This window comes from Prionailurus viverrinus, unplaced genomic scaffold (assembly GCF_022837055.1).
Source record: "Prionailurus viverrinus isolate Anna unplaced genomic scaffold, UM_Priviv_1.0 scaffold_62, whole genome shotgun sequence".
In the NCBI taxonomy this organism is placed as follows: Eukaryota; Metazoa; Chordata; class Mammalia; order Carnivora; family Felidae; genus Prionailurus; species Prionailurus viverrinus.
In genome coordinates this window covers 502,998-520,123 of record NW_025927624.1, presented here as the reverse complement: position 1 = coordinate 520,123, position 17,126 = coordinate 502,998, and the positions used below count along the sequence as shown (strand labels likewise).

The 17,126-nt window shown below is 41.4% G+C and overlaps 1 protein-coding gene across 1 annotated transcript in view; it reads left to right on the top strand.

Moving 5' to 3' along the window:
- LOC125159788 (ankyrin repeat domain-containing protein 26-like) overlaps nucleotides 1-17,126 on the top strand; it is a 708,468-nt gene that overhangs the window by 419,278 nt on the left and 272,064 nt on the right. Inside the window, exons 7-9 of the mRNA XM_047848410.1 lie at nucleotides 1,113-1,185; nucleotides 9,419-9,509; nucleotides 13,364-13,400. Of these exons, the coding sequence (XP_047704366.1) occupies nucleotides 1,113-1,185; nucleotides 9,419-9,509; nucleotides 13,364-13,400 (201 nt within the window). The remainder of the gene's footprint in view (nucleotides 1-1,112; nucleotides 1,186-9,418; nucleotides 9,510-13,363; nucleotides 13,401-17,126) is intronic.

The window sequence follows — 17,126 nt, the reverse complement described above, 5'->3', positions numbered from 1 at the left end:
AAATGTTTTGCAAATCCAGTAAAGGGTTAGTATCCACAATGTCTAAAAAATTGATACAGGTCAACATCACCCCCCTGCAAAAAAGCCCAGTTTATAAATGAGCAGTAGACATCACCAGACACTTTTCCAAAGACAACATACAGATGGTCGACAGACACATGAAACCATGCTCCCCCAAACTACAACGAGATACCTCGTCACACCTGTCAGAATGGCTACACTCCAAGACACAAGAAGCAAGTGTTTGCGAGGATGTGGAGACAAAGGAAACCTCTTGCACCGTTGGTGGAAACGCAAATGGGTGCGGCCCCTGTGGAAAACAGTATGGAGGTTCCTCACAAAATTAAAAACAGAACTCTCCTATGGTCCAGTAATTGCACTACTGGATACTACCCACGAGAATACAAAAACACGAATTCCACGGGACACATGCACCCCTGTGTTTATTGCAGCATTATTTCCAACAGCCAGCGCAAGCATCCATTGACAGATGATTGAACGAAGAAGAAGCCCTATGTGAATGTATGTCTGTGTGTGCATGTATATCCACACACACACACACACACACACACACACACAAACACACTGTAATATTACTCAATCATAAAACAATGAAATCTTGCCATTTGCAATCACCTGGATGGAGCCTGAGTGTAGTATGGTAAGCAAAGTCAGGGAAAGACAAATGCCATATGATTTTACTCATGTAGCACTTAAGAAACAACAAACGAGCAAAGGGAGGAAACAAAAGGGGAGACAAACCAAGAAATAGGCTCTTACCTGCAGAGAAGAAAAGGATGGTTGCGGAGAGGAGGTGAGTGGTGGGAGGGATGAAAGAGATGATGGGGATGAAAGAGTGCCCTTGTCATGATGAGCACGGGGTGAGTATGGAGTTGGTGACTCACTATATTGTACAACTTAAACTAATATAACTCTGGATGTTACTATTACTGGAATTAAAATAAAACTTAATGAAAAAAAACCAGAGGACAACTTTTAATGATACCAAGAAACTTCGTGGAATAAACAGATACTTGACCTTTCGCTTAACTTTTTTAAATTTTGTTTTTAAATGCATGAACATGTTTTTGTTGTATTTTTTTTCTCTAAAGGCGTTCCGACACACCTGTTCCTGATGATTCATGGTCTACATCAGCTAGCCAAGACTTTGATTTTCGTTCCAAGGTAAAGTACCCTCCTGTGAAACTCACTTTCCTGCTCTGAATTGAGTTTTCTCCCTTATTTACTCTGAACATTTAAGAGGAGCCTGTGTATCATCATTTTATGTGTGTCATGGAAAGTTAGCAGGAACCAACCACTTTACAGATACATGACGCGTTGAATGTTTTGTTTTGTTTTGTTGTACTTTGGTAAATCCTACAGGTGGAGGCTGATAAAAGAATGGGCTGGAAAATATATAATGACTGTCAAATTATATCGGGAAAAGCTTTCCCATCATGGAGGCAATATGACATTGCTTAAGGATAAGGATTCTTACTGTGATAGTAACATGACTGATAATACTCATGCCTAAATGAAACCTGATTGGGTCCAAGTATCTATTGTAGGTTGCCCCCCGCCCCGGGCAAGTTAAATTTTGGTGAGATACAGGATTTTCCTTTGGCTCTATCCTTTGTTCTACATTTAGACTAAAATCATGTTAGAAAATGTAGAAATTTAGGTGTTTACAGTATTTCTCAACATTTACGTTACAGAGGTGTTCCCCTGTAGTTTTTGAAATAACTCCATGAAGAGTAAGTTAAAATGGTGCATCTCCCCGAAGAATACGTATTTTGCTGAAAAGAGTAGCTCTATGTGCAGAGGCTCTTCATAGCCAAGTTGTCAAATTTCTAATTTCAGAAATCTTTCCTATTCTAGCTTTGAAAACGATCTCCTCCTCGTCCTTGTGTCAGATTCTAAAATTTAAAGTTTCAGACATGTGATATTTATTTCAGTATTCATTTCAAAGCCCCTAAATCTTGATGAGCTCCTGGAGGTTAGGAAAGACACTTGTTTGACTCCTGGAGCTGCTAGAATAAAGGCTTGCTTGGAAGAAGCAATGTCATGGTTTTTGAATGTGAATAAATGAGTAGGGAAATGGAATTCCGTAGAATGGGGTTTGAAAAGTAACAAAATACGCATGATATATCACAATTAAATATGTGAATTTAAAAAGTCAGGCTTCAGTTTATATTCCATTTTAGTGTTTCACATGTATACACGCAAATGAATTCTATTGAGGAAATCAGGAGTTACATAAGAAAGAAGGTTAGAGTATATTTTTAGTATCCTCCCATTGTGAGCTTAGAATTGCAGAGAAAAAGTCCTCAGCCTTTGTTTGTGTAACTCCAACTGTGTCCCATTACATACATCCTTCAAAAGTTCCCATTTCTTCCTAGAATTCTCATTCCCAATTCTTTCTCCATAGTGAATGTTGATGTGTTAGGAACCTCTCTTTTTCCGTTCTTTTCTTAGTCTAGTAATAATTTCTAGCTTTTCGGAAGCGATAGATGCCAGAATTTGAACAATTTATTTATACTGAAAAAAATTAAATTCTTCATTACAGTATTTATCACCAGATAACTGTAGAGTGATAAGAGTCAGTATTATTAGGGATATACTGTGAATCGAAGCCTGTCTTTTACCACATATTATATAGATAGATAGATAGATATAGATATAGACAGATATAGATATAGATATAGATACAGATATATATATAATATACACATATATACACAAATACATTTACACTTATATATGCACACACACACATATATATACATATATATATACATATATATACACATACACACACATATAAATAAATATATATATATATATATATATATATATACACACATATTTAGAGACATATATCTTTACAAGGTTTAAAAGAGACTATTGTTCATAGTATATTCCCAATCCTACTTATGTACCTGTTGAAAAATGTATGTTGTTTCCACTTACCTTCCTATGCTCACATTTTTCCTTTTCTTTTTTGTCTTAAGCTCATGCTTGATTGATTGGCCACGTGTTATTTTTTTTTTCCTTTTTCCCTCTTCACCCCCCATGCTTTTTACGGTATTTTTAAAATTTTTTTAGTTTGTTTATTTTTGAGACAGAGAGAGAAACAGAGTGCAAGCGGGGTGGGGGCAGAGACAGAGGGAGACACAGAATCCAAAGCAGGCTGCAGGCTCCGAGCTGTCAACACAGAGCTCAACGTGGGGCTGAAACCCACAAGCCGTGAGATCATGACTCATGAGCTGAAGGTGGATGCTGAACTGACTGTGCCACATACGTGTTCCCCGCACCAGGCTCTTTTTTAATGGTTCACGTCTACCCTAATCTGTCCTTGCAGAAACTATTTCTTTAGTGTCTGTTCTTTTAGTACATCACTTTCTGTCAACTCCATTGTCAGCATGTTGGTTATGGAATTCTACTGTCTGTGTGTGGTTTCCCTCCAGGACTCATTGCCCCACAAGGTTTATTATTCTTGTTTTTCTCTTTCTTGGAAGGAGCTGAGCTAAATGTTTTTGTAATGTTTGTATTTCTCTTGGAAACGGAGGGAGAGAAAGAAAGAATGAGCAAGTGCTCGTTGTTGTGATCTGAAAATAGGCAAGGTATGATCTCAGTCCTTTTATATCTGTGGAGGGCTGTTTTGTGACCCAGGATGCCACTTGGAGACATTGGAGAATGTTCTATGTGCACTTAAGAAGAATGTGCATTCTACTGGTGTTGGATGAAAAGATCTTAATATATCGGTGTTGATATCCATGTATATAAATGCATATATATTAGGCCAATATATATCTATGTATATCTGAATACATCTGGTCCAATGACACATTGGATATGTGTTTCCTTACTGATTTTCTGCCTTGACGACCCGCCTATTGCCATGAGTGGAGTCTTAAAGTCGTCTACAATCATGGTATTTGTACGTATACATTTAATCATGTTTGTGATTAATCGAGTCATATGTGTGGGCGTTTCACTTTGGGGCCATAAACATTTGCAACTGTTAGCTCCTCTTGATGGATAGACCCCTTAATTATGATCCAATGCCCTTCTGAATCTGTTACTACAGTCTCTGGTTTAAAACCTAGTCTTTCTGGTGGAAGTGTGGTGACTCCAGCTTTCTTTTGACTTCTGGTAGCATGATAGGTGGTTCCCCATAGCTTCGCTTTGAATCTGGAGGTATCCTGGGGTCTAACATCAGTGTCTTGCTGACAACATATAGATGGATCTTGTTGTTTGGTTTTGTTTTGTGTTTTATCCATTCTGATTCCCTGTGTCTTTTGATTGGGGCATTGAGTCCATTCACATTCAGAGGGATGAGTTAAAGATATGGATTTAGTGTCATTGTGTTATCTGAAGGTTTCATGCTTTTGGTGAGGCCTCTGGTCCTTTGTAGTCTCTGCTGCTTTCCACTCACAGACTCGCCCCTTAGGATCTCCTGCAGGGCTGGTTTAGTGGTCATGAACTCCATTAGGTTTTGTGTGTCCGGGAACGCCTTTCTCTCTCTTTCTATTCTAAATGACAGCCTTGCTGGGGAAGGGATTCTTCGCCGCAGATGTTCCCATTCAGCACACTGACCGTTTGCTACCCCTCCCTTCTGCCCTGCCAAGTTTCTTTGGACAGGTCTGCTGCTACCCTTATGTGTCTTCCCTTGTCAAATAAGACCCGTTTGTCCCCAGCTGCTTTCAGAATCCTCTCCTTATCTTCGTAGTTTTCCAGTTTCGCTATGGCATGTCGTGGTGTTGACCTAGGTTTGTTGATTTGGAAAGGAATTCTCTGTGCCGCCAGGACTTGGATGACCGTTTCCTTCCCCAGATGAGGGAAGCTCTCAGCTATACGTTGTTCAAAAAAACCTTCTCCCCCTTTCTCTCACTCTTCTTCTTCTGGGACTCCTAGGATGTGGCTAATATTTCATCTCACCGAATCACGTAGGTCTCTAGTACCTGCCTCGTGATCTAGTCATTTCCTTCCTTTCCTTTCTCTGCTTCATCTTTGTCCACAATTGTATCTTCTGTTTCACCGATTCTGTCTGCTGCTTCTCCCATCCTTGCTGTCACTGCATCCAGTTTACTTTGTATCTCCTTTACACCATTTCATTTTCAGCGTTCATCGTGACGATTCCTTAGGTCCTTGATCTCTGAAGCAGTAGATTGTCTGCTGTCTTCTATGCATGGTTTCAAGCGCAACTATGCGTCTCATGAGTGTCATTCCAAAAATGTGCTCACATATATTGTTTCTGTCTCTTTTGAGCACTTCACTGGCTGTCCTTTCTTCCCGGAATTTTTTTTTGGGGGGGGGGGGTGGCAGAATTCTTCGATTTCGTCGTTTTGGCTAGATTCCTGCCCTTTATGTGTTCTAATAGCTTGTTCTCTGTCCCGCACCTGCGAGTAATACTATATTAAAAAGATCTCCTACTCTTTCCAGGGCCTGGCAGTTGAACAAATGTTTTTGGAGTGTGTTGTGTGCACTCTTTCGGTGCGTCTTTGGGGGCTGTTCTCGCTACTTGGAGTGGCGGTTTGGGCCTTCCACCAGATGGGCTTTGATTTGTTTGTTGAAGTAATCCTGGAAACGAGGAGAAGAAGGTGGTGAAGAATCCTTAGCCGAAACAAAACGAGAAATGACTGGAGTGGAAAAAAAGACCAAACAGTGACTCAAAGGAGCTATAGGGCTTAATCCAGAAAGAGAGGGAGGAAAATGAAGAAGGTGATCTAGAAAACTATAGAGAAAATGCGCAATCGAATAAACAAAGAACCAGAACAGAGGAACAATGTAAAAAATATAGATATAGATATAGATATAGATATCTATATATATCTAAATGTAGATATATAGGTATATATTAAGATATATAGATATATGTAGATATATAATTAGCTTTGACCCACGTCAACTCGAGACTCCTAGGCTGTTTCCAAAGGGAGAAGAGGAAAGAGCAGAGTAGAAAGAGAAAAAAGGGAAAAGAGAAGAAAGGGAAAGCAAAGGAAAGAAAAGATGGGCGCCTGGGTGGCTCAGTAGGTGAAGCGTCCGACTCTTAAATTTGGCTCACGTCATGTTGTCGCTGTTGGTGGGTTCGAAACCCCCATCAGGTTCTGCAGTGAGAGCATGGCTCCTTCTCGGATTCTCTCTCTCTCCTTCTCTCTGCATCTCTTCTGCTTGATCACTCACTCTCTCTCTCAAAATAAAGAAATAAACATTAAAAGAGAAAAGGAAAGACAAAAGAATAATAACTCAAATGAAAACAAACTAACTAACTAAGTAAGATAGAAAACCGGAGGAGAGTTGTCTATTGGTGCCTGGGACTGGTGGCTGTACTGGTCTAGAGGAGGGGCTGTGTGGTCCCATCAGTGTCAGTCTCACTCCTATAGAGAAGCAGTTATGAGGCACAGAGAGCCAGGGTTTGGTGTAATGGGCCTGCCTCCATGGAGGCTCACTGTCCATTCCCTGAAGCCCCACGATGTTGGTCATGGGGAGAGAAATGGCGACACCCCAAACCTCTCCTGCCCACACGAGGTGTCTCAAAACTCACTGTTTAGGCTATCTTCCCGGAATAGCCTGGGGAGCCGCCTTGCCTTGCTGCACAGTCCCCTGTGCCACCTGAGCACTGAGCTGGGATTCAAAACCCTGTAGGATCCCGCTTTGCTCAGACCTGGTAGTGGAGTTGCGCCACTCTGCCCAGTGGACAGAGGGCCTCTGGCTCGTGCCTGCACGGTCTTTTTCCCTTGGGCAGGGCAATACCTCCCCTTTCCACCATAGTCAAGGTGTTCTCTCCCAGTGTAGCCCTGAGATTGCTACCAAGCCTAGGGGCGGCTCCCTCCCCACCAGACATGGGAGGTGGTAGCTCTGGTCTAGAGAAAGTCTGGCAACCTTGAAAATCCTGTTTTTTAGCCTCTAAGGCTGTTTTGCAAAGTAGAAACTGGCCCTCTGGATCTCTCCTTGGTCTGTGGTCCGGACAGGCTTTCTCATATCCAAATGCACTTCTCACAGCCTCTCTCTCTACCTTCCTTTCGTTTCTCCACCAAAGGGCTTCCGCCACTCCATGCCTGTGCGGACCATTTTATTTCTCCCAATTCGCATACACACCCTTCTGTCCCGCCAAGCTGTCACTTTGCACCTGTGGAGATTTTTCTGTCCCTCTGCAGCCTGTATTCCTGGTATTCCAAGTGTTGTGACCTCAATACTGCTGTGTTTGAGGGACAAGGGAAATTCTGATCCCCTCCCCTGCCATCTTAACTCCTCCCTCCAGCTTTTACTTTCCTTTTCACAATTTCAAAGTTGGGTGCCTAATCGACTAAGTCACCCAGGCCCCCCAAGAATGCTTGTTTTCAATGGGAAGATGTTTGAAGGCCAATAAAATGGCCCTAGTGTCCAGAAAAGAATGGCAAAGTTAGAATGCGTCTTTGAGTTTCCCATGTGGGGCTATAATAAGTTCCACTAAACTCTTAGTGGAGACATCATATAGGTATACATTTGACCCTTGAACAAGATGGGTTTGGAATGTGGGAGTCCTCATACATACAGATTTTTTTCAATAAATACAGTACCATCCTGTAAACATATTTTCTCTTCCTTATGATTTTCTTTTTCGTCTTGTTTTTTCTTTTTTTAAATTATTTATTTTGTGAGAGAGAGAGAAGACAGAGCACGTGAGTAGGGAAGCGGGGGCAGAGAGAGAATCTTCATCAGGCTGCCAGCGTTGAACGCAGGAAGTATAGATCATGACCTGAGCCAAAGTCAAGAGCCTGACCCTGAAACGACAGTGCCACCCAGCACCCCTTCCTTACGATTTTCTTAGTAACCTTTTCTTTAGTTTATAGTGTAAGAATATAGTATGTAATACATATAACAGGGAAAACATGCATTAATCGACCGGGAATATTGTTGGTAAGCTCAGCATTCCGTTATCCTAACCCTGACCTTCCATGCTCAGTTTACAGAGCAAAGGCCAAATGAGGCCGAAAAGGTAGATGAGACCTAGAGAGCATATACAAGCGCTTCTGCTTTAATGTTCTGGTTTCAACACATATATACTTTTTCATTTTTATGTGTTATTGCTTTTAAAGTGGGAAATTCCATAGTAATTTTGGGTTTTTTTTTTTATTTGGTTTTGAGGTTTCAAAAGATACTTGTGGATTTTCGAGTGCATGGCCATCAGAGCCCATAACCCTTGCTTTGTTCAAGGGTCAAGTGTATAGTGATTTGGTACTTATGAGATCTTCTCTGTGAGATTAGTGTAAATGTTTTGACCTTAATTAATTGGTCCTCGTATACTGAGTGCGTACCAAGCAGTCAGCTACTGAGTGTACAAGGGGAGGGTTTAGGTTGTTGTGGTCGGAGCAGAAAAGTAAGTCAACAGCAATCCATTATAAGTGACTATAAAGGCTTCATCGATAGGAAATGGACAATGTTAGTTGAGAGAATATTGGGGGCGTTGGCAGTGAGGATGACGATGAGAGTGGGAGTGGGAATTTTGGTAGTCAGAAAAGATCTGAGAGTGGCAAAAGGTGCCAAGTGAAAGATGAGAAGGACCAGTCGTGTAGACCGTGGCGAGGGACATTCTGGACAGAGAGGACCACGGATCATCATTTTACTCCAATGTCTTAGAGTGACCAAGAAGTAGGAAGACCCACTCCATCATCATAATCATTATTATTGTTGTGTGTAGAAAAGAAAAGGTGCATAGTGAAATGAGTGCTTGGCACATTTTAGGTGACTAAGACATAAATGTTCTTATACTTGCCGTTCGAATGCTTACTACACATTCTGAAGAGTTCCATACCTATATCTACATTTTTTTTGCTACTAGTTCACCATGATTTTAAGAAAAGTTTTTCTTACTACTTTGCCATTCGATCCAACCCTTCTCTCGTCAAGAAAAAGGTCAAGCCTTTGTTTCCCTAAACGAAGCAGCAGCTACAACAGTGTTTTGTTGATACTCAACATGATATACTCCAAAGTTTCTGATCATGTGAGGTATGAATTGACACTGAAACAAATGTCTGCCATTTTGTTAGAAGCAGTTTTCATTTATAGCAAGTACACTTTTAAAGAATTTGTTTCAAAACTTATTTCAAATGTCCTTTAATTTTGGTCAGGAATGCAAAGGAAGGTGTTTTGTTAGTTCCTTTTTGAAATCTGCATACAAGTCAGGCTTCTGCCTTTGAACGTACTTATTCTGGCCTTCCATGATCAGTTTAGAGAGTCAATAGCCGAATGAAGATTCAATGGTACGCTGAATCAAGAGAGCATATATGAGGTTTGGTATTTAAAGGTTTTGGTGTTCAATACGTTTTTCTTATTTGCAAGTCTGGTTGTTATTAAAATCATAAATTCAGATATTTTTCTTGGAAAAGGCTTAGGAAGTCTTCACGCAACTCATTACTGATGCTACTTTTAACAGAGTATGTCTGAGAAGCCCAACAAAGATGTTCCTCATTTCTCTGGAGCTGTGGATCAGAAAGGGCAAAGGATATTACATGGACAAGTAGAAGGTAAGAACTGTATTTTATGCAAAGGTCATTTGACAGAATGTTGATTTAAAACAGGAATACTGATATATTCTAATATGTAAAGAAAACGGCCTGTTAAGTGCATAGGAAAGAGAAAGAGATGTGAAAAGGAGGTAAGTTGCATATCGTATGTGGTGCCAGCAACAGATTAAATTGAGAGTGCCACCAAAGGAGCTAAATGACTAGTTCCCTTTCAAGGCACTGGAAGGCCTAAGGAACCTCAGGAAAGAAGAGAAGAGCCAAAGAGGGAATGATGTGAATGGCCGAGACTACAGGGAGTAAATGAAGGAAAGTAAGCCGGTGTGTATGGTGTTTCTACTGGAAGGTGGTAAAATACACTAGTTCTTAAAAAAGGAAGAGCAGACTATCTGAAATGCAGCAACACTATCAGGTGAGCTTCTCGTACCAGAATTTGTCAGAGTCGTATCCCCAAATGTTCCCACTCTTACTGTTATCCTCACTGTTGGCAAGACATTAAGGACTGACCTAGCTGATGATGCAGAGTTATGTCCTAAGTACCATGGGTGAACATACGCATTTGTAGTCAGCGATAAATGTATATACGTTAACGCCATATAAAATGGGGGTACTTCATACGGTAGAATCAATTAGGGCAAAATAAGAGAATTGGAAGGAGGGTCAGATAAGGAGACATCAAGATAACTCATCTGACATTTTGGATGCCGTATTTGTGACTTTTGATTATTTTGGCAATAACTGCCCTTAATAGGTGAACTATATTTTTAATGTTCTAGGAAAATAAGGAAAAGAAACAAAAAAAACCCCACTATAATCAGTAGTATGCTTTCATATTCTGTCTGATAGTTCTGATTGTTGTAGAATGATCCCTGGTACTTCTTTGATTCCTATCTGCCAGAAAAATGAACTAAGTCCTAGTTAGTTGGAGAAAATTAACAGATTTTTCATATTTCAGAGAGCTTTTATATGGTAGAACATAGGGGCAATCACCAGGATTCGCTCTCTCTCTCTCTCTCTCTTTTTCGGAGTAAAATAAGATTGTTGCGTCTTTCACAATTTCTGACATCGTGATTTCATCTATTCCTTTTAAACCTTTCTTCAAATGGATCCATAGGGATGTAGGAATTTTCAAGGCCAATACCAAGAAAACAGATTCCAGGAAAGGTATTCTGTGACATGACCTTCTGACTGCAACCACGTGTAAGACATCAACCCAAATAATAAAATTTCATATAATGCAGTTGTGTTAGAGGCATCCCAATGACACCCAGATTTGATCGTTCACTAGAAGAGCTCACAGGACTCAGCATATAGTTGTAGTCATGCGTGTGGATTGGTATGGGGACAGGCAAGTAAGGCCAATCAGCACCGAGCAATGGTGCATGGGGTGAAGGCCAGAGGAAGCCAAGCGCAGGCTTCCAGGAATCCTTTCTCTATGGAGTTAGCAGGATGTGCTAAATTCCTCCAGCATGAAATTAGGACAGCACAAGTGAAATGTTGTCTGCCAGTACGAGGCTTATGGATACTCAGTGCCCGAGGTTTTCATCAAATGCTAATCACATAGGCATCTTCTCCTTAGCATGTCCCCAAATTCCAGGTTTCCACCAAGGAAATCAAGTGTACAGCCTTAAGCACATTGATTGTACCAGCACTTAGGCACAGTGAACCACTCTTAACCAGCTAGGGAATGGTGGGAACCCTCCTTAAATCCAAGATCCCGGGGCACCACCAAGGGCCAGTCATTCAAGTAGGATGTTCTGAGGGTAGCCATCTTTGGCCTGCTGGATGAAATCTGTTCTGCATAGGAATTATAGCCCTGACGTCATTTTTGGTGGTGTCTTCAAATTTTGTTTTACTAGCAAGTAACATGACGGTTACCATGGTACTGGTTTCAGTTTCATCATCCATATGAAGTAGGTTTTTGTACAAAAATTACTAGGGAGGGCCATATTAGGTCATTATAACCTTTTTTTATGGGATTAAGCTTTCATTGTGATTCTTAGGTATGATCAACATAATGATTTTTGATTTAAAATGAGAATGAAAATCTCTTAATTATATGGAAAACCTAGGTGTGATGCCTATGGTGCTGAACCCCTGTTTATAGGTGTAAGATTTTGGGTCATATTCATCAAATGTTTTCTTGCCTAAGTATACAAATAACTGTTGTATTTTTGTGTTTTGTTTATGCAGTTTCATATACTTCCAAATGGGAGACAGTACCCCTATTGTGTTACTTTGATCTCTATTTTAATGTTCACGATGACGGTATCGTGAGTTAGTATATGCTAAGAGTAGCTACAATGGATACCATATTTTGTTGCTTTTGTTGTTTCATACATTTAATAAGCCTGATTTTTGACATCAGTTTTAAGTTCACAGCAAAATATAATAGGAAGTACAGAGAGTCTGCATATACCATACCATGCTCCCGTACACGTCTAGCCTCCCCTGTTGGTAACATCTTGCGCGACAGTGGCCCGTTTTTAGTAGGATTTTTGTTTTTCAGTTCCTTGGTTTAGTTTTGAGCGAGAGAGCATGCATGCGTGTGAGCAGCCAAGGGGCAGAGGGAGAGGGGGTAAAGAATCTTGTGCTGTCAGCACAGAGCCTGATGCAGGACTTGATCCCAGGAACAGTGAGATCATGACCTGAGCTCACATCCAGAGTTGGACGCTGAACCAACTGAGCCACCCAGGCACCCTGACAACAGTGGTGCATTTTCTATGGACACGAACTCTTCATTTTGAGGCCAAGTCTCTAATTTGCATTAGTCTTCAGCCTTGGTGTTATACATTCTATGAGTTTTAACAAATGTGTAATGATGTGAATCCACCTTTGTGGTATCGTGTGAAAGAGTTCCACTGCCTTAAAAGTCCTCTGTGCTGTGCCCGTTTCTCCCTACCTTCACCCTAACCCTTAGCTCCATAGCCTTGCTCTTTCCAGGTGTCATATAGTTAGAATCATAGAGTGGATGTCTTTGAATGTTTAGAAAGTGAAAATATCCTGGCAATTGAATGTAGGCATTCAAGATATTCTTTGCCCTTTGTTTTGTTTAGTTGCTCATCAGTAGAGGATCCGATGACCTCTGCCTTCTATGAAAAAAAAGTATGATTTCTCTAGATGTGTGTCACCTAATGGGGAGGGTTGAGAAACATGACATCATGAACCACTACACAGCACTCACATTGGGATCCTCCTCCTCTGTGATGTGCGGTGGGTCTAGATGGACTCTCTAGCAATGGAAGGAGGCAGTCTCAAGAGGTTAGAAGTTTATCAAACTGGAATGCCAAATCTTTCCTTCTTACCTTGCCATTGGAAATAAGGCCAGGGAGCGTCTGCTTGCTATGGTATGGCCATGCTGCAAAGTACAATAGCTATAGAGCACACTTTGTGAGGGGGTGTTTCCTCCTAAAACTGAAGAGTGTCTGCTGAAGAGCTGGGGAAGTTCTGCCGTATTACAGCAAGCTAAAGGTACTCTCTTTCAACTCCTCTAGTAGTAGAAGTCCAGAAAAATCATGCTAGTTTCAGTCTGACATTGTCAGCTCATGATAATCATTCTCCTAACGCTACCAGTTTCCTCCAGTGTCATAGAGTCGGTCAGTGATGGCCATTGTAAACATCAGTTCACCTGTAGCTGTCAAATTCTGAGAAAACCCATTCTTGCTTTTGGTCAATATAGAGGAGAAAGTAAGATTTCTTAGTCCTTTAAGCCTATGAATGGTATAATTACCACTCAGTGTAGTGTGGTTTCCAGGTGTGGTCCCAAAGCAATACTTTTTAACACATCATAAGACGTACACTTGTAATTCCTGTATTTTTCGATTGTTGATTTAACATGTATTCTGTTTCTTCTTTAGGATCAGATGAGAAGGCTGAGGAAGACTCTATAACCAGGTAGGATTTTTATGGATTTGTAAAAATGACATTTGCTGGGGTACCCGGGTGGCTCAGTCGGTTAAGGGTGTGACTCTTGATTTCAACTCAGGTTTGTGAGTTCAAGCCCCACATCGGGGTTTGTGCTGACAGCCTCCTTGGGATATCTTTCCCGATTTCTGTGTGCACTCACTCTCAAAGTATAAAGGAATGAAATGAGATGAAACGGATAAGGAAAGGAAAGGAAAGGAAAGGGAAGGGAATGAATGCACTGAAAATTATGTGACTCTTAAGGGAATGCAGAGAACAAAAGCAGTTGTTGCGTGTTCTACCCTGGACTAGACACTATATCCTATGGGTAACATCTGTTCAGTTATATAGTCATTGTATAGCTTTGCAAAGTAGCTGTGTTATTGTAGCCTACTTTTTATGACTTTCGCAACTGTGGTTCAGGGAGGTTGATGACTCGACCATGATTCCATAGTTAATGGGTAGCTGTGGGGCTTTGCCCGTCAGCCCGTGAAGCTTCCACATCCATTCTCTGGTTCCTCAGCAGCACTGAGATGAAGATACAGATCCTAGGGCAGATCAACTCAGAATGTCAAAGGTAATGATGTCGGAACACGAATTTAGGGTTTGCTTAAGAACCCAGGTTAGTCCAAGCATTTGGCCTCATGTATTTGACCACTAGTGCTAACACAAGTCATTAGTGCAGTGGTAACTCGTCCCTTGTTTTTACCATCCGAGATTTTAGGGTGGATGTCAGCTATGGCCATGGTGTCAAGGCTTTTACATAATAAGCAAGATGTCGTCAGGCAGCTCCTTGGATGTCATGGTATCCCCTCTTCTTGAGACAAATGAGTTTTCTGTAAGGGAAGGATATCTAGTTGTAGACCATGTTACATTAATTAAATTCAGCCTCTATTTCGAGGATATTGCTATATGATTCTCTGTTGCCTACGTTCCCAGGCTGGTTTCCCTTTGGGCTAGTACCCTTGTCTAGTTCTAGGAAGCTTTTTGGGTTTTTTTGGAGGTTTTTCTTCCCCCCCCCATGACTTTTTTGTACTGTGTTTTTGCCTTTTGACCTTCTTCTCTGGTTTCCTTGGTATTTCTTTTTTTTCCCAATAATTTTCCCCCTAATGCCAGCTGAGGACTCTCCATTTTTTCAGAGGCCAAATCAAAAGCACTTAGAGTCTCAAGATTTAGGGAACCTCAGAGATTAATTCCTCAAAACACCCTCTGGTACGTCAACCTATGTTTCAGCTCCTTGCCCAGTGGTTGTTTCCCTGGAGAATTTGAAACTCAAAAGAGATTGAAGTGACCTATTTGGATATGATAAGTGACAGAAATGAGATTTACATTCTGGTTTTCTTTCTTTCTTTCCTTTCTTCCTTCTTTTTTGTCTTCATCTTGCAGGCAACTGTTTTAATAATAGAAAGCTGGGGAGTGGGTCTAATAATACTCCTAATACAAGGAATGTGGGTAAGAATCAAATTAGCAGAGGAGACCAGGTTTCAAGGAGAACAACACTGAGTTGGTTAGGAATAAGAGCTTGAGAAAAGATGTCAGAATATGGGGGTTTATGCCAAGTGAGATAAAGGTGAATGACAGGAATGAAGGACCCAGGATTCGGGGAGTTGTTTAGAAAGGCATATTCAAATAGAGTGTTCAAGAGTGTCGTGACCAGGTTTCTGCTTTTGTGTGTGTTGGTTTCATTGAAGGTGCGAGCATACCTCAGATTTTCTGATGAGAGAGGTTAAAAATCATTTGAGCTGCTGGGAAGTGTCTGTTTAGAGCAAATAGAAATAAGATATCCCCTACTTCCACCCCAACTGAGGGAGGATAGCTTAGATGCTCTCAAGGAATTGGGGGTGGGGGGTGGAGATCCCGAACATCAGAGATGTATGGCCCAAGGCAAGCTGTCTCCTCACTCCACCTCTTTTCCGAAATCTGTGATGCCCTTCCCATGTACTGTTAGGGCTGGGCAGGGGTAGGACTGACTTGCCCAATCAGTAAGGGAGCTTCATCTGGATCGGTGATAACATGCCTAGGTTGAGGTGACTGTGTGGATGACTGAGACTCCCAATTCGCTTGTTCCCCAGGAGCAGGACATGGCTCCTACCCTCGGTCATTTGAGCCCATCCTGGTTGTAGGACTGTATGGCTTCATAGGCTAAAGATCGAAAGTTTGGGCAATGCCACAGAACCGTGCCGAAGAGTGATGTAGGAGTGGGAGCTCATAGGGAAGAAAATATTCAGGCAGCGTATAGAGAAATAGAGGCACAACTACCAGGACCGTTTTGATCACAGTCTCCCTCCTTGGGTAGCTGAATGCCCCTGAAGGCTTGGAATGTCTTGCTAGTTATTATGGACCTAAATAAGGCAAGACCAGTGTGGGAACAAAGTTGGCCTTGGGAACTTTGACTCTTTCAATCTCTAGTTAGTACTACCACTCATAACATAGAAACCTAAACTTTGATACGTTTACGTAAACGGAGCTCTACCTGACACACAAGGTAATATGTGATGCAACAACTCTGGATGTTTCACCGTGATCGCCATAAGCGTAGCTCCCATCTGTTAATGTATGATGCTATGACGATACCACTGACTACATTCCCTATGCTGTACCTTTGAGCCTTGTGAGTTATTCATTCTATAACTGGAACCCTGAACTTCCCTCTCCCCTTCACCCGTTTTGTCCATCCCCCCACCTCCCCTCCCTTCTGGCAAGAGTCAAATCTCTGCATTTATGGGTCTGTTTCTCCTTTTGCTCTGTTTGTTCATTTATTCCCGTTTTTAGATTCTATACAGAAGTGAAATCATATAGGATTTGTCTTTTTCTGTCTGACTTATTTCTCTTAGCCTCATAGCATCTAGGTATATCCATCATGTTGCAGATGGCAAGATCTCATTCTCTTTTATAGATGCGTAATATTTCATTGTGTGTGTGTGTGTGTGTGTGTGTGTGTGTGTCTGCGTGTGTGTGTGTATGTGCTTGTGTGTGTGTGTGTGTGGTCTCTTCATGTATTGGTGGACACTTGGGTTGCTTCCATATCTTGTCTCTTGTAAATAATGCTATAATAAAGATAGGGGTGCATATATCTTTTCAAATTAGTATTTCCATTTCCCTTGGGTAAATAAATACCCAGTAGTGGAATCACTGGATCCTATGGTATTTGTGTTTTTACTTTGTTGAGGCCCCTCCATACTGGCTTTCACTGTGGCAATACCAATTTACATCCCATGACCGGTGCACAAGGGTTGTTTCTTCTCCACACCCCGAGCAACCCTTGTTGTTTCCTGTGTGTTGAAACTGAGCCATTCTGACAGATGTGAGGTGAGAAGTCCTTGTGGTAACGTTTATACATTTCATTTTCAACCATTTCAGAGCATTCCCTGCCTGTCACATTTGGTTATGGAAACTCAGACTGGGTCTTTCCTGGAGATTTCACAGGTTAGGAGAGGTTGAGGCCAAATAGAGAACTGAAAGCTTTTGTTAAAACAGGGTCCAAATTGTGAAAGACCTGTACTCTGATGAAAGAAATTGAAGGTGACGGAAAGAAAAAGACATCCGATGCTCACAGATGGGAAGAATACATATTTTTAAAGTGTCTACACTACCCGAAGCCATCGACAGATGTCATGCAATCCCTGTCACCATACCAACAGCATTTGTCACAGAGCTAGACAAACAATCCTAAACGTCGTATAGAACCACAAAAGACCTTGAATGGCCAAAGCAATA